We start from the raw sequence: 19,664 nt of genomic DNA, 5'->3' as shown, positions 1-19,664 counted from the left end.
TTTTCCACCACACCTACTTCAACACACCTCATTGACAACCTCCAAACCTTCTCTGTATCCCACCAACGCAGCACGGACACCACAAACCAAACCAGTAAACAAACAAACAAACAAAAAAACAAACAACCCCACAAAAGATCGCCGCACAACAAACACAAGAAAAAGAAAACAAGCAACAGCAACAAACAAACAAATAAACCCCGACCCTATCCGCTCTGCAAAAGTGAGGCTAAACAACCGAACCCAACCCACCGCCGATCCCCACAACCCCGAACAAGCTCTACCTACCTACTTACACGAGACCAGGCCACCAGTGCATCACCGCCAGAGATCAGCGGTGCCAGACGTCAGCAAGCGACGGGCGGGCGAGCGACAGGTGGGGTGCAGCAGCGACGAGGTTTCATCTGCCTGCCTTGCGACCCAACGGTTCCTGTGTGCCAGGATGGATCGTGTGCGTGGGTGATGCCTGCGCGAGGTTCGAGACCAAGGGGGTGGCTTGCTGTTGTGTGTGTGTGTGTGGACAGGGGTATGCTGTCGTGGCGGTGTGTGGGAGTGAGGCGTACGTATCCTTGCGCGGCAGAGAGGAAAACGATGGAGAGAGGGAGGGGCGTGCACGGTTCAGGAGTAAAGCCGAGGTGTGGCTGTTTTGCTCTCTAGGTAGGTTCTTTGGTTATGCTTTGAATGTACATTGGTATCGTGTCCCGTTCCTGATAACTATGTGATCGTGGTAATAGTTGCCATGCGTTCTGTTTGCGCCTTGCCATCCCTATCCCCATGTACACCAAATATCCAAGAAAATAGTAGTAAATGCCGCCTGGAAGACCATAGATGCTCAGATCGATGTGACTGACCGGGAGATTTGGCAAAAGAAAATATACATAAGAAATTACCGCCCCCTATTTCCCCTTTCCGTTTCACATGGCCTGAAAGCCGCCAGTAGATGCAGCCCGTACCCATAACTCATGTCGTCATTGTAATCATACTTGATGTGCGCTGTGCGCTTGCTGTTAATTGCTTTGTCGAGATCAATGCCCGACCGGAAGCCACATTCTCCTCTCGTCCATGCTCCGAGCAGTGCGCCCACCAGGCGTTAAGGGAATCTCAACACGGCGGTGGTCTGCGCGCTCGCCCTCGCTATCGTCATCGTATGCGTCGGACAATCGAGCAAAATAGTCTGCGAGGCCACTTGTGGGCGACGCGATAGATTCGTATTGAGGCGGAGGAGTTTGGAGAGGTGGCGGTGGCTCGTCTTCCGAGAACTCTGGTGGTGCGAAAGATGGCACACGGAGGAGGTGGATGGGCCGTTGGACAGCGTTGTCGGCTGGACCGCCGATGTGTGCTGCTTGTGGTCGTGCGAGTGTCGGCATCGGTGTCGGAATGGGTGCATCCGAGTTGCCTCTTGAACGACCCATGGAGCTTAGTGTTGGAACCCGACCGGTCGGAGACGTGCGGCGGATAGGTGCATTTGGGCAGCCGCACTCGGGTACCCGCGAGTCACCAACGTAAGGCTCAGGTGATGAGTAGGCTGGTAGCGCCGTGTTTGCCTGTGTAGCCTGACAGGAGAGGATGTGGAATGGCGAGTCGATGGAGATCTCGAAGTGCCGTCTCTTTGTTGGATCCGTCTTGTCGGGTTTCGAGAGGCGCATGACCAGCTTTATCCAGTGGTGTACCTGGATGTTCTGGTACGTAGTATCGTAATGTAGCCGCGAATGCTTGTCCTTGTCCCGCAGGTTGTGACAGCTTGGCAGTTGTACGTTGAACTCCATCTCGGTGGGTCCAATGTTACCTTCCCCGTTGAGGTCACCAAGCAAGTTCCCCGGATCTTGTACTTGCACGTCTTCGCCTCGTGCAGCCGCAGCTCTTTGATCGTATGGAACACCACCTCCTGATACTATCCTCATCGTGCTACCGGGAAAGGTGCTAGTGGGTGGCCCATCGGCGCGCTTCTCAAAAAGCTGCACTTTCCGTACAGGCTCCATGCGGTGAACACGCTTTTGGTTGCAAAAGTACTCGACATTTTCTGTGACAAAGACCTTGATTCGGTGGCATTGCACCTTGGCCAGCGGTGTAAGCTTGAACGCAATGGGGACCTGAGCGCCCAGTGGGAAGGATTTTCCAGAGATGACAATGTCATAATGTAATTGGTCTTCCCAGCTGCGACTGATAGCGATGGGCTCAACTTGTTCAAGCGAGCCTTCTGCAGGCGTGCGAACAAGAGTGACCTCTTTGGTGCCAAGAAGGTTCGTGCGGAACGCTCCAGCTCGCTCAACAGTAGCCTCCATTTCGTACTTGACGGAGCCAAGGTCGACATCGATGGTTTCCGGTAGGTGGCTGTCTAGGGGGAGCTCGAAGTTGTACATGTACTCGCCAGCGTTGAAGGTTCTGTAACCTTTCTGTGCTACCGAAGGCCCGCCTGACGGGGATTCGCCCTTTCCAAAGCTGCGCGAGTGGTTCACCTGAAGAGATAATCTCTTTGCTTCTTTTGACGTGAGGTTTGTCGATGATGTGTTCGGGGAGGAGCCAAGGCCTCCACTGCTCTTGTAAAGCTCCACACGATCTGCGCCAGTACCATTCTCCGCAGTGGGGAACTGAGCGTTGAAGAATGGCCACGTGTGGTTCATGAGGATGTCAACTTCTTCAAAGTCGACCTTCTTGGGAGGGATACCCTCAGGCCACTTGGTCACGGCTTTTCCTCTGAATTTCAGCGTTATGGCCTTGAGCTTGGTAGGCTTTGTGACTTTCAGAATCAAAGATCCGCGGAGCATAGCAGTGCTTCGCTCAGCGTGCTCGCTCTGTTCGAAACCCTGGAGGAACAGCACAGGCTCCGTGAGCGATATGTTGACGCTTACACCGCCTCCTGATGCTACCGGCTTCTCTTCTGGCATTGCGCGCACACTGCTGATGGCGTTCTTGGCCGAGGACCGTCCAGACGAGAGTTGCGACTCTGACAACGAGGGCCGAGACATGTCGATGTGAGCTTGCGACGCAGACATGTGCCCAAACGAACCTACAGCACCGGAGGCTCTGGGTGTCGAACGCATGTCGCTAGGGGCGGCGGAGAGCCTGCTCTCGGGGATGGAGGCAATGGAGGTGCGGTTGCTATTGGTAGACGACCGGGGCAGAACAATGTCTGCAGGATCAGAAGGTGTGGCGAACTGCTTATCGAGCAGGTTGCGCAAGTAGCGTTTGGCGTTCTCGCGGGGGCCCGCCAGCTTTTCTGTAAAATACGACTGGCTAGTCGTCTCCCGCTTCTGGCGGCGGTGGAGAGTTGGGTCGGGTGCGACGTGTGCGATGTGGATGCGGTGCGGTCGGCGAGGACGTCCCTGGAAGAGACCGCGTCGAAGTCGCGAGGGTTCTGGCAGATGTTCGGGGATGTAGCGCAGACGTCCACGATCTGAGTAAACGTGACGGTACTCTGTCATGGCGAGGCAGGCGTTAGTGACGCCAATTGCAGGTGGACGTAGATGTGGACGTGGACGTGGACGTGGACGTGGACGTGGACGTAGACGTAGACGTAGACGTGGACGTGGCGGTGGTGAGTTGCAGGGACATGCAGGGTGCACAGGAGCTTATGTAGAAGCAAGAGCGTGAATCAAGATACGCAAAGGGTGTGTGTAACTCAGGAGGAAGATGAGCGTGTTACAAAGGAACACCCGGTCAAGGTAACATAACCAGGTCCCACGCCAACGCTTTGGGAAGGAACGAGACGGGCGCAGAGCTTGCGAAACAAAGCGTCCGGACGCGGTGAAGGGGAAATGAGACAGGGACAGGCACTCACAGGTTATAACAGTCCACTACTGTGCATCTGGGTGCATATCAAGAGTTTAGAAGGGATCAGCAACAAGAGCCAGCAACGACGTTTGGAGCGGTAAGCGTGTCGATGCGGCGGATGTGTCGGGTATTCCCTGTTCTGGAGAGAGATGCGTTGGCGCGACGAATGGGCAGAAGAGCTTCGTCAGGACAACGACAACACGGAAGACTGGACAGCAGGGCCCACAGGGGTTTTGGGCTGGGCTGCGCTGCGCTTGGGACGAGGCCTGGCAGATACTTTACAAATCCAGGGCGCGGATCCTGGGCCTACCGAGGGAATAACGGATGGTATAGTGGCTCTGGCAGATGACGGCAGCGGTCGAGGGGGAGCACTCTCGGCGCTACTGCGCACCACGGGCATAGGTAGCAAGCTTTGAAGCACATATGAAGGACGGTCAAGTGGTCACTGCGGAGGGCTCGGACGGCCATGACATCAGCTGGAGCACCGAGACTCGATCAAGACTGACGCGCTGCAGGGCTCCAGCTGCCAGGCTTGTTGCAATCCCCTAGCGATCCTATCACGGCTTGCTCGGCAGGAGGATGCGACGGCTTTAAGCCTCGTTGGACCGCCCTACCATGTACCATGGTATCTGGAACAAGTAGTGTACTGTGTAGGCGTGTCAAAGCAACAGGGAATGTGGCCGAGAGTGCGAAAGCGACCAAATGTTCATCTTACACGAATCAAGGAGTGTTTGCTTGCTGACTTGCTCCGCATCCTTGACTGTACCAAGTAGAATACCAAATAGGTCGACTTTGCTCACCAAGCCAATGCTGGGCCCAACGCACACTACTTACGCCGGCTACCACAATGAGCTCAAACGGAGTCGAATCCCTCGACTGCACACGACGCTGCTGCGTACTCTTTGGAAGCATGCGTGCGCGCTGAGCCACCGCTAAGAAGGCAGAGACACTCGAGGCTAGGTGGCCAGACAGCAGTCCATCACGGCGAGATGGGATGAATCCCCAAGCTGCCAAGTCGACTGCACTGCCAAGGCACACGCACACACACACACACACACACACACACATGCACAGGGGCGAGCTTTCTTGGTCCTTGTGCATCTCGTGCCTTGCCAGGTGCGCACTCGCACTGGATCCATGTTCGATCAGCCTTGGACGGCAGGATTGGCAGGTTGGCCGGCGTCAGCACTTTGCGTGCTGGGCTCCCGTCTGAGGACGAAAGGGGAAATGGAAAGCATCCCGAACATCCCGAACGCGCAACGATCGCCGGTTGGGGTTCTGGATCTGGAGAGGCTGGAGAAGGCAGTCAGCAGTCAGGCCCGCGCACCTTGCTCGGGCAGTTCGGGGCTGCGTCGTCATCAAGAGGGGCACAGGCACACGCGCCGCGGTGGAGACTCCGGCACCGGCACCGGCACCGGCAGCGAAGACTTTTCGTGGCGCTGGCGCTGCCTCGGATCGTGGGCGGACGAGCAGCGAGATCTGCTGGGCGGGGCTGACAGGAGATCGGATGGCTGTGCACACGTGATACCCCGCACACAGAACGCGTTGGCAAGGCTTAGCTCGACGCGACCTCTCTCGGCGCCTGGACAGCACACGACACCGCGACTGCCGGCTGTGGCAACACGGACATGGACGCCACGGATGGGCACTATGGTGAGTCTGCGCGCGCAGTGCACAGAGGCCCTACCATCTGAGCATGCACTGACAGCAGCACCACGTAGGGACTGCCCACCTGCCCCTCACGGGCGCCATCTTGTGCTGCACCGCCTTGCCGCATGAGCAGCGCGTAGGTCCTCCTTGCCTTCACCGCCCACCGCAAGCTGACCTGGCCTGACAGGCCCAACTCTCGGCCATTGGCGCGCAGATGGGTGCGACCATCAAGCTCGACCTCACCTCGGACGTAACGCACCTTGTTGCCGGCAACACGGACAGCGCCAAGTACCGCTACGTCGCGAAGCTTCGCGAGGATGTCAAGGTCCTGTCGCCGTCGTGGCTGGAGGCGCTGCGTGATGTCTGGATGGAGGGCGACGATGACATGGATGTCGCCGGCCTCGAGAAGCAGTACCGGCTGCCCACCTTCTTCGGTCTCAAAATCTGCCTGACAGGCTTCGACAACCGTACAGCATCCCTGCAAACGACGACTGCCATGTGACACTATGCTGACGAGGCCCAGCGGAACAACGGAAGCACATCCAGGACACGGTCGACCAGAACGGTGCTGAGTACCATGGCGACCTCACAAAGAACGTCACCCACCTCATTGCCGCCGCGCCGACTGGAAAGAAATACGAACATGCGCTCAACTGGCGAATGAAGATTGTCACTCTGGAGTGGTTCCATCAGAGTCTCGACAGGGGCATGGTGCTAGAAGAGACCCTGTACAACCCCACACTGCCGACGGAAGAGCGCGGGAAGGATGCATGGATTCGCATACAGTCTCCTCCGCCAGCACTTGGCAAGCGGACGCGTGTTGCTGAACAGCCTCAGCCGCTTAACCCGCTTCGGAGGAAGCTACGTCGTGCCGCAAGCACTAAGCTCGGAATCCAAAGTGACGCAATCTGGGCTGGCATCACCACGCCGAGTTTCGATCAAGGCAAGATCGAGCAAGACGAATGGAGAGAAGACAACTTGTTCAAACAGACCACGCCTCATAGCGATACGCCGGTACAACAGGAAGACACCGCGGTTGCTCGAGCAGCCGAGGCAGAGGGGATCAGTGCACCCGAGCGCGCTGCAGCTGTTTTACCACAGCCGCCGGGACTAGACCCAGACGAGGGCATCTTCCACAATCTCATCGTCGTCACCCATGGCTTCGATCAAGACAAGGTGGGTTGCAATGTGGACGTTGCTTTGCCGAGCTAACATCCACCAGACCAACATACTGCAAAACCATCTAGAGAAGAACGGCGCTCGGGTCTCCAGCAGCACTGATCTGGATAGATTCTCTGCAGAAGAGCTTAAACACGGATATCTCGTGATACCGCATGATGTTGAGGTCGATGCAGTGTCTGGATCGCTTCCGGGTCGTGCCGGAACCATAACGAACCTGGTCACTAATTGGTGGGTTGAGCGCTGTCTGTATGGAAAGCGCCTAGTCGACCCCACAGACGACGTCTTGAGTCGACCTTTCGATAAGCTTAGCATCAACGGTAAGCCTTTAGCCCTTGCGCAAATCGCAAAAATTCGGTAACGCTGACGTCTACAAGGGTTCTCTGGCCTGACGGTGAACTCTACTGGATTTTCAGGAATTGAGCTATTGCATGTGACGAAAGCTGTTACGCTTATGGGTACGGAAATAACTTCTTTGCTTGACGTCTGGTCGATGTTGAGTTGACAAATCTGACAGGTGCGACCTATGACGAACAATTGCACGCCAAAACCTCGGTCATAGTCTGCAATAGCCGAAGACCAGCCCCACACAAGCTCAAGTTCGCTACGGACAGACGCATCCCAGCTGTACACGCAGACTGGCTCTGGCAATGTTTGCACACCGGCGCTCTGCAGCCGTTCAGTAATCATTTACTCAACACTCTTGCGCCGCGTCAGCCACAGAAGACAAGGCCAAAGCCTCAGCTTACCGAGAAGCCTATTGTTGCTCTTCCGAAAGAGGAAGGCTCTAAGCTCCAAGAGAATCCAAAGAAGACAAACGCAACACGGATCGTGACAAAACCACAAAACTCTCGAGCTCGGGGACCACAGATACCTCGAGCTCTCGATCTTGCTCCCTCCGCGGATGCTACACCTGCCTCGCCAACTGACCCACTCACCTTGCCAGCTGACAGCACGCGCACTTCTCATGCGTTCGATAATAATGAGGCTTTGGGGGACTTCGACGGTAATGCATCTGCACCGTTGCATGATATCACTGCAAACTCACCCCGTCGTCCTTCAGCATCCTCAACAGGCTCAGCTACCAATGGTAAAGACAAAAGAAGGCAGAGAAGCTCGTCGGCCGAGTCTCTAATCAGAGCTATACCTGCAGCGCGCTCTTCCAATCCAGCTCGAGAACCAACACCCGATTCTGTGATACCGGCTCCATCAGAGCCGCCAGTTCAAGACCCTCAGCCGCCGGTCAAGGGGCCTGAAGAAGAGAAGGATTACTCTGACCTCCTGACCAAATTGCGCGCAACCCGAAAGGCTGCGCCAACGCCGGCTGATCAAGCAGATGAGAAGCGTCGTAGACGTCGCCAGCTAGGTCGTGCGACATCCACTCGCTCAGTTGGATCTGCAGGAGATGCCGGCTCAGGCAACCTGAGTCTGAACGGCGAAGACGAGGACGATGAGACGGTCGTGATCAACGAGTATCAGCCCAGCCAAGAATTGGGTTGGGATAGTCCTGGTGCGGCGAAGGCGCGAGAGGCCATGATCAAGAAGTTGGGCGGCACGTTGAAAGAGAAGAGTGTACCTGTAAAGGCCATTGGTGGGGCCATGGATGGACCAAGCGAGAGTGGGATGACGAGCCGTGCAGGGAGGAAGAGGAGACCTGGTATCTAGAGCTGTTGGTCGTACCACAAGCAGGCGTGGGGAGTGTATGTGTAGGCGGTTTGGATTTCAAGCATGATGAGCATGGCGCGGCGTACTACAGGTGCTTACGCAAACGAACTGCGTCAATGCATACCATGGCAAACCGCCCGTACATGTCCTCACAAGCCATACGTAACCTTCAGCCTCCGATCCAAATGCTCTTTCGCTGTCAGCACCTCGTCCCCTTGCTCTCGCAACCCCAATCTCTTCCTCTGACTCCTGAGCTCCTCCTTCCCCTTTGCATCGTCCCGCAGCGCCAACACCCTACTCTCCACCCTCTCCAACCGCGCCCCATCCAACGGATGGCAGAAATACGCCATACTGTACCGCTCGCCCCCACCACTAAACGTCACACGATGCACAGTGCTCTTCAGCATCCCACCAGTCCAGAAACTCAGCAGGTCGCCCATGTTCACGAGGATAGGCGGCGAGGCCAGTGTTGCGGGTGACGGGTTCACAGGCACAGGGACCCAGGACTGCGAGGCGGGAGAGAAGAGCTCTAGGCCTGGTTGGCCGGGGAGGCGAAACAGCAGCGTCAGCGAGCCGTAGTCGGAATGTGCGCCTGCCCGGATGCGCGGCGCGGCTTCTGCTGTCGAGCTGCTAAGCGGGTAGTACAGCATTCTGAAGATGGTGCCGGATGGCCCGCGGGACTGGTCGTGCCGCGAGGCGAAGTAGGTTGGGTCCGGGGTCTCGAGTGCGCGGCCCAGGAGCGAGAGGATGGAGGTGCAGAGATTGTGGCAGGCGTTTTGGAAGCGCAGGATTAGGTCTGAGGAGGTGGAGAGGGGGGAGGGGAGGGGTTGGAGGTGTGGTTGTGGAGGGCCGATGTTGAAGGCTTCTTTGGGGTCGCCTTGCTATTGGTATGTCAGAGGCTCGAGGTCAGGATGTGCAGTTTTGGTCTTCACCTTCTGCCCTGCTGGGTCGAGAGACTCGCCGGCCATCTGGACCCAGCCGCGGTTGATGCCACCGGCTTTGTCTGAGTGGATTGCATATTCGGACTTTTGCTCTTTGGGTAGACTGAAGACGTCTCGGGACTACCTCGATGTTAACGGGAGACAAGTCTGTTAGCGATCATGGACTGACCAGCTTGAACATGTCGTCAATGTCTTTTGGCGGAATTGTCACGCCATCATTCTTGATGAACAGGAAGCCATGGGTTGACGCTGCGTCGAGCACTTGGCGGGCAATTTCATCACTCGGTCTCGAGATGTCGATGACTGGTATCGAGTCACTGTTCACGTGAGAGTGAGACATGTTGGATGTGGATGTGGATGGACCCTCGTTGATGGTAGGCTTGGTGTGGATGTAACGCTGGCCACGCTACAAACGGCAACTTGATCACGCCTCAGATTCGTGTGCTGCTTAGAAAACGACTCCAGCAGGGAAGCAGTCAAGACATGTAGGCCTAATGCATGCTTGTGATTTTCTTATCGCATCGCCAGTTGCACATGTTCCGGGACCAGAGACGAAAGCGGACAAGTGTCGCAAAGGCGGGAGCTCTCGTGCTGGGACCGCCAGGTTCACCTTGACCATCAGCACCCCGCAATTGTCACCGTGCGGTCCATCTTTGAGTATCCTTGCGTCTGGAACTCCGCACAAAGCGACCGAAACCTACGGCCTCTTAGCTCTCGAGACCACCTCTGTCGCAGCCTCCAATCACACGTCCAAGCCCAAACAAACAGCGCACGCGCCGACCACGATGATTCGCGACTTTGAAGCATGGAACGCCAGCATTGGTGAGCTCAGCGAGCTGCAGGAGCTCAGCGGCTGCCGCGTGGCTATCGAAGCCGCGCACTACCTCCAGCACCGCATTCTTAGCCATCCCCGCGCCAGAGAACCACTTGTGCCTGCCCTCGGCGGTCTGCCGCTTGGCATGAAGCAGTACATCGAGGAGGACCTGAACACATTCGAGGGTCTGCAGATTGAACCCTGGTTCGTCTTCAGCGGCCTGGACATTACAAAACAGGACGACCCTTTCCAGCAGAAGCAACGGGAAGCTGGCGTGAACACGATGGCCTGGAATCTGTACGATGGCAACCAGGCCGAGGCTTCGGTTGCCAAGTTTGGAGAGTCGACATACGTTACGCCCGAAGACCTCTTCCGCTTCCTACAATCCATATTGATTGAGCGCAAGGTCCACTTCCAGGTCGCTCCATACAGCGCCTGGGCCCAGGTAGGGATGAGACGAGCAGCATCCGGCGCTGACTAACTGTGTACAGCTGGCGTACCTTGAGAAGGAAGCGTTTGTCCACGCGATATCAGGCGCATCTGAAGTTCTCTTGTTCGAGTGCGACAAGATCGTCACATCATGGAACCTCGAGGACAAGACCTTTAACTGGACGAAACGAGCAAAGTGTATCGCCGACTTGGAGCGATTCGCGAGCAGCGGCAGAGTCACCGAGGACGTCTTTGTCGATGCGCTACTACTTGCTGGAACGCCATTTCTACCAACCTTGCCAAACCTGAGCTCGCCCAATAGAACTGAGCTTCTCAAACCACATGGCGCAATCAAGATGATCATGAGTAGCGGCAGGACCGGATACTCAGTCGTGGTCAACAACAAGGATGACCCACGATTTGGAGACTACGTCGACAGGTATTGCAAGGCGCGGCTGGCGGTGAAGAACCACCCTATCCTTACTGTTGAGGGCAAGGTTGAGCCCCTGAATGCGAGCCAGATGTCCGCCGATGCGAACCAGTTCCTAGGCCAGCGACTTTCGGACGAGCTCCACTATCTGCAGTCCAAAGGCATCATCAATTCGCACCTCCTGCAATGGCGCACGTCTTGCGAGATACATGAACAGCCCCCGTTCGATGGCGGCGTGGCAACGGAATATCAAAAGCTCGTCAGCACCAAGCTCACACCACTAAGGACAACAGCAATCAACTTGCTCTCAACCTCCCTCCACAACTGGTACAGGTACAAGGACTTGGAGCTGACATGTTGGTTCCCAGACGCTGCAACAGGGAAACCGCAGAAGAGTGCAATCTCTATGAGAGGCTTGCCCGAACATCAATCGATCGTTGAGACATGGAACGTGAAGGAGGCGATTTTCAAGGACGTTGTATCTCAACATGAGGTAAAGGGAACACCAAATTTTGTTGATATAAACTGACGTCATCAGGGCAATGGGCCTTTGGGTGCTGCTATCTTGTCATTGACAAGTGACGAGTTTATCGCAAAAACAGTCGCGAAGAAAGACACTTCAAACGTAAGTTTACTTTTCGAAGCTGTACGAGCTCATACTGACATCGGCCAGCTCCTTTCAACAGCAGACGAGATCTTGTACAACTCGATATGGCGGTACCTTGCTGTGCGCGAGTATGTAGATGCTAGTCACAATTTGACCACCTGGGGCTATGTCCTGGCGCAGACTATCGCTTCGTTGGACGGCAAAGCCGAGCTTGAGGAGAGTGCTGTACTCGCTGTGGAATTGCTACGGCTCGAGGATCTGAACGGCGATATCAATATGTTCCCGTACAACGGAGCGCCCATGCGTGGCAATGGTCAGTACAACGAGCCTAATCTGGTGGTAGTAGCTAACAACCCTTGTAGCGAAAGACCAGCATGCGAACATGCTAATCTCGCGCGTTGCTGGGCTCGGTACTCTACAACATAAGCCGATCGGCTTTACAGGCCCGCTCAGCCAGCATCTGCTTGGGTACGGATCAGTTGTGAACACTGTCCGCCAGGCGCTACGCGACCTTGTCGAGGCTACTTGCACACAACTATTCCTGACCGGGTGCTGTGAACGAAAGACGGATATTTCTGAGTTAATAACAAAGTATGGCAGATTCTCTGGTAGTCTCTGTGTCACGCTAACATCCAATCAGATTACCATTCCTCCTTCCCAACAACTGCGCGCTCGGCATTGGCGTCAAATCCTACCTCGACGAGCTCACAAACGACTCTAACCCCACTTCCACAGAGTCAAAAGCACGGGTCATCGAGACTGTGTCCACCCGCTATTTCCCACAGTCAATAGACTTTGACCGTGATCTCCGAACAGCGTTCGCTTTGTGGGACGCTGTTTACGCTGGTGTCAAAGCTTCTGGGAGCAACATATCTCAACAAAACAAGACGCTGTGGACCGAGACTAACGATTGGCTGCGACAACGTCGCTAGAAGCGGACGGTCTTCAGGTTTCGGCAGAACGGGTTGCAACCGCTCTTCTTGCGCCATGCCAGTGCTTTGGTACCAGCTTCCCCGCGTCCCTACAAAGGCTTCACCAGCGACAGAGCAGAGTTCATTGATCGATTTCACGATGCTACGAACCTCTTGGTCCTTCCAGATGTCGAGTACGTTGCGCGGCATGCAAAGGCAAAGTACCCTCTAATGTTGTATTGATAAGCCCAAGAGGACCAAAGCAAGTTCTACAGGTCCAGTTGGTCGTAAGTAGAATTGGCAGTTGCTGGAGCGTTGAGAATAGAGTTGACACGCTTCAAAGGCAGTTGCATGCTTTCACGCGTAACCACTTCAAGTCCTGACCATGCTTCAGGCCCATCTGCCATGCTCCGCTTTTAGCCCTATTTTGCTGTGTTTGTGGAGTTGCCGCACCAGGCAACATGCTGCACGTGAAATCCCCCAGGCACCACGATTCCCACGCGTCGTGTTCAACAGAAGCGATTTGCGGCTATGATTCGTACATGGCTACTGCAATGAGTCTGTCTCCAGTCTTATCTACAGCGTGGGCCCGGTCTTACAAAGAAGACGCGCATCGACTCAGCTTCCTGGATCTCCCCGGGGAGCTACGTAATCTCATTCACGACTACAGGTTCCACGTCCCCGGCGCAATCATGGTCTTCGACCGCTCCCCCTTGGAGTCTGAGCGTGTCTTTGCAGCCAAGATAGTGCGCTACAAGAACCACGGTGCACTCGAGCCGCAAAGCGTGTACAGACACGTGTCCACGGGATTACTGCAGACGTGTTGACAGCTCCATGCCGAATGCACCCCTGTTTGGACATGCGTTTGAGCTGATGAAGGCTCTGGACTGAATTCGCCGGTCAAGAAGAGGGCTGCTTTTAGACAGCGCAAAATGAGTTGTCTTTTGCAGTGTACCTACATCATGAACGCGCTTGATCGCATCCAACATCTACGTATTCCGAGACGACGCTTCTGAGATCCTTCAGGCTGAGGAAAGGAGACTTGTGATGCCGGACATGCAACGAGTGTGTAGCTCTGCCACGCGTCAATCCCCGGTTTGATCGCCTCCACAGCACGAGTCGACGATCTCTGGCCCTTCTCCGTTGTACTTGATGTCGACGAAATAAGCTGGAGCTTTTCTACCTAGCCGAACATGCTCAGGCCCAAAGGATGTTCGCATCACTCTGCTGCTGCAAGGCTCGCATTCCGCGGCTTCACGCCCGGCCCGGTTCTACAACAGCGAGAGAATGGTGACGTTCTTTGGAACTGCTCGCAGTCCTGCGATAGAGGACTTGCTACCGAACATGTGCGCTCTGTCAAACTAAGTTTTCGACAAGCAGCAGGCTCGCGCGATGCACCAGCAAAGCGTAGGCGCCGGAATCTTGAAACCAGCACCGCAAGGCTGACCTGCTACATGGTGATGATCCGAGGATGGGAGTCACAGAACTGAAATGATGGCGTGCCAAGTGACGTTCAATGCTTTACAGACAAAGGTTGTAACATACGATACATTGACTTTTGGAGCCTTTGGAAGGAAATGGCAGCTACGCTGTGGACAGATCTTGCGAGTCTATCAGATCTTCCAGCACATGGCAGCATGGCCAGTGAAAACACATCACTGTCCTTGCGTGTCGAAGTCAGACTGCTGGTCGCGTATCAAGGTACCACAACCGGCGAGATACGACGTCTCCCATCACTTAAGAGCCTCTAGCTGTTGCAGAGTCTCTTGGATTTGTGTGGTCGGTGTCCTCCAACCATGCACGGTGCGGGGCACCAGCAGCACGAATAGTTGCATCCACCGGCATGCTTGCGTCGATTCTCTGCCGCGTCCTCGATATCGCCGCAATCTTCGATCTCGCCCTCGCAGATCGCTTCCCTCCAACACTCCAGACCGAAGTTGAGGAACAATCCACCTGTTTTACAATCAGTTGCTTGTCAAGTATACTGCTCTCGGTGGCACCTACCTGCGTGGTACCTGCAGCTGTTGTTGCGGTTCAAAGTGACATCGTACTCCTCTTCACAGTTTGCACAGATCTCGTAGCGTTGTCTCGAGTACATTGGTCGTTTCCACCTCTGTGGATGTGAGGTGTCAGGCGCGCCGTCGGTAGTCTCAACTTCTGACAGTTCGGGCTCCATCATTTCTGCTTCGCTGTGGTTGTTGTCTCTGTCTCTGTTGCTGCCGTCTTCGTTGTCGCTGTTGGCGTTGCCGGCATCGACATGTTCGCAATTAGAATGCTCTGACGGCCTACATTCTTCGTCTTCCTCACCGGGGCCATCGTCCTCCTCCTGGGCAGTCTCTTCCTTCTGAAGAACTTCCTCGTCGCCGTCGTTCTCACCATTGTATAGCTTCCAAGGATTGATGCGTTCAGCGGAAATGGGCCTCTTCTTCTCGGGCAGTGCGTCAAGAGCTTGCTTGAGCTGACCCGGTTGTAGCAACAGCTCCTCTTTTAACAACTCCGTGTACTAAGCAACATCTTGAGTAGCTTGAATAAGATGCTGGTGAGGCGTTCAGGGTGAGCAGAGTGGACGGCCTCGAAGAGTAATGCGAGCTCGGGGTCAGTCTCATTCGCCATTTTGAATGCAAAGCTTGGGCGTAAGATTCAAAGCACAGAAAGACAAGTCACTGGGTATTAACGACAGTTGAGGTAAGGCGCAGACGCGTTTGTGTGTGGTCGAACGCAAAGGTGCCCTCAAAATTCGTCACTCATCGCGTCTCCACGTGACGCGCCATGCTCAACGAGCGATAGCGCACGTCTGTCGAAGAAGGAGCATCCCGTCATATCGTAATGGGAAACAAACTTGTTTTCGATGCTGCAGTGATCGAGATGGAGCGCCCTTTGAGTGTTGGTCTGACCTGGCAATCTAGTACGAGACGAGTGCGACAACTCGGGTCTACGAGGATGGGCAGCGGGCTCTCTCAGTCAATAACAGCGTTGCTATGACACCTTTTACCTGTGACGGTTCATAGTGGCTGACGTTGTGCTGTATTTAACCGGTCCGCCATCAGTGCTTTGCAATCGCCGCTCAATCTGCAAACACTATCGCTCTCGTCTGGGTCCGGCAACACGGGAAGTCTCGTGGTCAGCAGTCATGGGAACTGATATCTCAATTAGAGTACCAAATACGAGAGCAGTATCAGCGTGCTATTTAAGGGGCCTTTAGACGCAGAGCAGCAGTCGACCAGATTACAATCGCCTCAATCCAGCTCAACATGCTCTTCTCGACTGTCTACACCGCGGCTGCGTTGTTCGTGGCTCAAGCTGCCGCCCACGGTGCAGTGACAAGCTATGTCATTGACGGCGTGACCTACCCTGGGTGAGCATTCAGTCATCTTGCGTTTGTTGCTTCCATCTCTAACACACCTCCCAGCTACACTGGCTTCTCTCCCGCTTCGTCGCCCAAGACAATCCAGCGTCAATGGCCCGACTACAACCCTACCCTGACCATCACCGATAGAAAGGTCATGTGTAATGGTGGTACGTCGGCCGACTTGTCCGCCAAGGTCGCCGCCGGCGGCAAGATCAAAGCCCTTTGGAGCCAGTGGACGCACGAGCAGGGACCGGTCATGGTGTGGATGTACAAGTGTGCTGGCGATTTCGCAAGCTGTGACGGCAGCGGAAAGAAGTGGTTCAAGGTGAGTCTTCACGAAAAGAACTAACCTCGCACGACCACCTGGACTGACATACTTCTAGATCGACCAAGAAGGCATGACTGCTCCCCCGCTGAGCGGCACGTCCTGGGGCACCGCCAAGGTCCTCAAGCAGCTGTACTGGGAGTCCTCAGTCCCTAAAACGCTCGCACCAGGCAACTACCTCGTCCGCCACGAGCTGCTCGCTCTGCACCAGGCGCTGAACCCGCAGTTCTACGCCGAGTGCGCTCAGATCCAGGTCACGGGATCCGGCACCGCGCAGCCCAGTGGTGATTTCCTGGCGACGATTCCCGGGTATGCGAGCCAGAACGACCCCGGCGTTATGGTGAACACGTATGCAGACAAGAGCACGACATACACACCTCCTGGACCGAAGGTGTGGGTAGGCTAGGCTGTTCGTATGGCGTTGAGACGGTTGGCGTCAAAGCCGAGATCTGAAAGCTCTTTCCAATCCGCTCGCTGTAGCCGAACGTCCGGCCCGCAACATATGTAGTCAGTGTAGATTGAAGACCATGTCTACGAACTTTTCATTGAACAACAACGTCATGCCTCCGTGTGCTTGGCACCATCGTATCATATGCCAGCAAACAAATCTTTACTATGTAGCCCATTGAGCCTTTGATGTATTATACATTGTATACTAACAGTCTCCACCAAGCAACCAAGCCAAACGCCAACAAGATTGAGAGCAGAGGAACATCAGGCGAGACACCAGCAAGCAAAAGATCAACCCCTCACAGTAAGAGCCACACTCACCAGACCATTCCAGATCCACAGAGACACGACGCACTGCAGTCATGGCAGAAGTCACAGCGTAGAACCCCCAACAACAAAGTACTCAAACAACACCGCACATGCAGAGTAAGTGTATTTCCTATTACCCCAACACCAACGACTGCTATCTTTAACTGTCTATGCTGGTTTAGGCTATATAGACTTTTACACGCCTCTTATTTTAGATGTATACACATCAGCTTATTATACACAGCATTACTGCATTGCAGCTTACACGCTTATCAGTGCCCAGCTAGACTCTTCTTTTCTCTACTGTTCTTTGCTCTGTGTTGCTGTGCATGTGCGTAATCTGCGAGAGAGAGAGAGAGAGAGAGAGAGGTTTGCAGGCATCGAAGCTGAATAGATGATTTTTTTCCATTGCTGAAGTTATCCATATGCAGTATGCTTTTTATACATGTACTAGTATACACCCTCCCTACCTATCTCCTTTCTAGTGTGTACTACGCAATACATGTCTAGATGTTATTATAGAAGAGCATATTTATTAATACCTACCTGCTTACCTTATTATAGAATAACAGTGCAGGTACATAGAGAGATGTAGATTTCGTGAGTGTTGAGATTGGACTGAGATTATTTCATTGCCAAACTTATCCATGTGCAGCACGACTTTTTATGCACATGCTAGTATACACGCTTCATGCTATCATACACAATGCTCTGTGCTCATCTCCGCCCCAGCTTCCACCGCGCGATGCGGGTCTGGATGTCGTCCCAGGACAAGTCCTTGCGCTTCAGGCCCTCCTGCTCGCCCTCTTGCAGGACGACGGTAGGGGCGCCGGAGCCGTGGCCGGGGTTGCGGACGCCGCCGCCGAAGACGTGGCGGGCGACGCGGCGCAGGTCGGCGACGGTGACGGCTTCGATCTTGGCGCACATTTCCTTGACGCCGACCTTGCGGCCGTGGACCTGGACTTGTCTGCCGAGGTCTTCGAGCTCGACCATGCGCGACTCGAGGTTCATGAGGAGCGAGGAGCGGAGCTGGTTCTTGGCGCGCTGGACTTCGGCGTCTTTGAGCGCCGCGTAGCCGGATTCGTCGCCGAGCGACTTGAGCTCGCGACACATGACCTCGAGCATCTGCGCGACGTGGGTCGGGGCGCAGGAGGCGGCGATGCCGAAGAGGCCGCTGTCGGTGTAGCTGTGGTTGAAGGCGACGCACGACTCGACCCAGAAGTGCTGGTTCAGCACGTTTGTGTACAGGCGCGAGTACATGCCCTTTCCAGGGCCGCCGGCGCTGAAGGAGCCGCCGCCGCCGAGCAGTGTCTGCAGGGTTGCCAGGGCGTAGATGTCGGGCGAGGAGATGGGCAGGGCCTCGAAGGCGAGGTGGATGTGCGAGAGGCGGCGGAGCATGGGGTTGAGCGGCGGCGGGATCGGGGGGAGGGTGAGGAAGCCACCGGTGTAGTGCGAGGGGACGGCTGTGTCGATGGGCGGGAAGTCGAGGTCGAAGGCGGTGTTGAGGGCGGCCGAGTCGGTGGCGGAGGTGGAGAAGCTGTTGAGGAAGGGGATCTTGGAGAGCAGCTTGGACTGCTGCGGGGCTGCGCCGGTCGGGGTGGGGTGGTCGGCTGTGAAGGTCTGGCCGAGGGTGGTGGTGCTGGCTATCGCGGCGTGGTCGGCGAGGGCGACGAGAGAGGGACCGCGGGCCTTGGCCATGTCGCCAAAGTACTGCTCGGTCAGCTTGACGGCCTCGTTGTGGTCGAGGCCGACAAAGGCGACGACGATGCGGTCGGGCTTGTAGAACTCCCTGCGGTAGGCGTCGACGACGTCGCGGGTGATGTGGGGCAGGCGCTCCTTGGGGCACAGCAGGGGGTTGCCGAGGGTGTTGTCCTTGAAGGCGGCCATGTGGACCAGCTCGGGCAGGATGAGCTCGGGCTTGCTCCAGATCTCGCCAATCTCGTAGTCGGCCGTCTCGAGCTGCTGCTGGACCTCGTCCTCGGTGACGAGGGGGTCGCGGATCGTCTCGGCCAGGAGGGCGACGGTGGCGTCGACGGCCGAGTTGAAGGTGGCGGACTGGTACATGAGCGACTCGCGCGACGAGGCGCACTGGATGTTGCCGCCGAGCGACTCCATCTTCTCCGCCATCTGGTCGCCGCCCGTGGCGCGCGTGGACTTGAAGGCGAGGCGGTCGACGATGTGGCTCACGCCCCGCAGCGCGTCGTTCTCGTAGCGCGAGCCGGCATCGACGTAGACGCCAATGCCCGAGAAGTGGCCGGGCAGCGCCTCGGTCGCGACGCGGATGCCGTTGGGGAGGGTGGTGATGTGGTCGAGCTCGACGGGGTCCTTTTCCTCGGCGGCGGCCGTGGCCAGCGCGCGTCTAGGGGCGCATGTGGCGGGTCGGGCGAGGTGCGATGCGGCCTGCGACAGTCCTCGTGTGACGGCGCGTGTGGTCCGGGGCCGTAACATGTCGGTGTGGTGATGGGCGCGGAACGAGGCGCGGCCCAAAATTCGAGACTCGATTTCGATATGACATGCAGTCACGTGCGTCGATACGACGTGCAGTCACGTGCGACGAGATGGACTGAGGCTGAGGCTGAGGCTGAGGCTGAGGCTGAGATTGCTCCCGACCCGTGCAAGCCGTGCACATGCGTGGATAGACCCCGGCGGCCGGAAGAGCGGCTCCACCCACGCTGCTCGGTTCCTCAGCAAGCAGCGGGCAGCGGCATGGATTGCGTCGTGGTGTGTTGTGCATGGAAGGGTGGATGGCGTGTTTGGTAGTGGCCGGCCGGGTGCTTCTGAGAGTGGGTCGTGTGGATGCCGTGAATGTGTCGGCACCAGACGTCAGCTCCCGA

The 19,664-nt window shown here is 56.0% G+C and overlaps 7 protein-coding genes across 8 annotated transcripts, besides 10 other annotated features; 3 read left to right on the top strand and 4 right to left on the bottom strand.

The window, feature by feature from the left end:
• Positions 1–96: 96 nt before the first annotated feature.
• Positions 97–126: a tandem repeat.
• A 21-nt stretch (positions 127–147) lies between these two features.
• Positions 148–199: a tandem repeat.
• Positions 200–500: 301 nt separating this feature from the next.
• Positions 501–519: a tandem repeat.
• Positions 520–1,025: 506 nt separating this feature from the next.
• EKO05_0005558 (uncharacterized protein) lies at positions 1,026–3,422 on the bottom strand (the record flags this gene model as incomplete). The annotated part of the gene is made up of 1 exon (XM_038946023.1): positions 1,026–3,422. The coding sequence occupies one exon, from the start codon at positions 3,420–3,422 to the stop codon at positions 1,026–1,028; it is 2,397 nt and encodes a 798-aa protein (XP_038798572.1).
• A 32-nt stretch (positions 3,423–3,454) lies between these two features.
• Positions 3,455–3,530: a tandem repeat.
• A 1,274-nt stretch (positions 3,531–4,804) lies between these two features.
• Positions 4,805–4,838: a tandem repeat.
• Positions 4,839–5,137: 299 nt separating this feature from the next.
• Positions 5,138–5,194: a tandem repeat.
• Positions 5,195–5,399: 205 nt separating this feature from the next.
• Positions 5,400–8,265, top strand: EKO05_0005557 (protein kinase activating protein dpb11; the record flags this gene model as incomplete). The annotated part of the gene is made up of 7 exons (XM_059636629.1): positions 5,400–5,424; positions 5,493–5,557; positions 5,609–5,888; positions 5,945–6,597; positions 6,644–6,920; positions 6,978–7,058; positions 7,118–8,265. 7 exons carry the CDS (start codon positions 5,400–5,402, stop codon positions 8,263–8,265), a joined length of 2,529 nt encoding a protein of 842 aa, XP_059492612.1.
• A 149-nt stretch (positions 8,266–8,414) lies between these two features.
• On the bottom strand, positions 8,415–9,546 carry EKO05_0005556 (uncharacterized protein; the record flags this gene model as incomplete). 2 transcript variants are annotated; one of them, XM_038940079.1, is made up of 3 exons in its annotated part: positions 8,415–9,146; positions 9,198–9,326; positions 9,376–9,546. In XM_038940079.1, 3 exons carry the CDS (start codon positions 9,544–9,546, stop codon positions 8,415–8,417), a joined length of 1,032 nt encoding a protein of 343 aa, XP_038798570.1. The 2 variants fall into 2 exon arrangements, with proteins under 2 accessions (XP_038798570.1, XP_059492611.1); XM_059636628.1 differs by having other exon boundaries at positions 8,415–9,326.
• Positions 9,066–9,092: a tandem repeat.
• A 445-nt stretch (positions 9,547–9,991) lies between the features above and the next one.
• EKO05_0005555 (uncharacterized protein) lies at positions 9,992–12,418 on the top strand (the record flags this gene model as incomplete). The annotated part of the gene is made up of 6 exons (XM_038940111.2): positions 9,992–10,465; positions 10,512–11,372; positions 11,418–11,504; positions 11,553–11,799; positions 11,849–12,077; positions 12,127–12,418. 6 exons carry the CDS (start codon positions 9,992–9,994, stop codon positions 12,416–12,418), a joined length of 2,190 nt encoding a protein of 729 aa, XP_038798569.2.
• A 1,726-nt stretch (positions 12,419–14,144) lies between these two features.
• Positions 14,145–15,010, bottom strand: EKO05_0005554 (uncharacterized protein; the record flags this gene model as incomplete). The annotated part of the gene is made up of 3 exons (XM_038940065.1): positions 14,145–14,350; positions 14,402–14,900; positions 14,966–15,010. 3 exons carry the CDS (start codon positions 15,008–15,010, stop codon positions 14,145–14,147), a joined length of 750 nt encoding a protein of 249 aa, XP_038798567.1.
• Positions 14,581–14,635: a tandem repeat.
• Positions 15,011–15,648: 638 nt separating the features above from the next.
• On the top strand, positions 15,649–16,477 carry EKO05_0005553 (uncharacterized protein; the record flags this gene model as incomplete). The annotated part of the gene is made up of 3 exons (XM_038940036.1): positions 15,649–15,752; positions 15,807–16,071; positions 16,130–16,477. 3 exons carry the CDS (start codon positions 15,649–15,651, stop codon positions 16,475–16,477), a joined length of 717 nt encoding a protein of 238 aa, XP_038798566.1.
• Positions 16,478–17,174: 697 nt separating this feature from the next.
• Positions 17,175–17,199: a tandem repeat.
• A 348-nt stretch (positions 17,200–17,547) lies between these two features.
• On the bottom strand, positions 17,548–19,278 carry EKO05_0005552 (Mitochondrial processing peptidase; the record flags this gene model as incomplete). Its single annotated transcript, XM_038946022.1, has 1 exon — positions 17,548–19,278. One exon carries the CDS (start codon positions 19,276–19,278, stop codon positions 17,548–17,550), a length of 1,731 nt encoding a protein of 576 aa, XP_038798565.1.
• A 115-nt stretch (positions 19,279–19,393) lies between these two features.
• Positions 19,394–19,428: a tandem repeat.
• Positions 19,429–19,664: the final 236 nt, after the last annotated feature.

This window comes from Ascochyta rabiei, chromosome 8 (assembly GCF_004011695.2).
Source record: "Ascochyta rabiei chromosome 8, complete sequence".
Classification (NCBI taxonomy): Eukaryota; Fungi; Ascomycota; class Dothideomycetes; order Pleosporales; family Didymellaceae; genus Ascochyta; species Ascochyta rabiei.
This window is presented reverse-complemented; position numbering and strand designations above follow the sequence as displayed.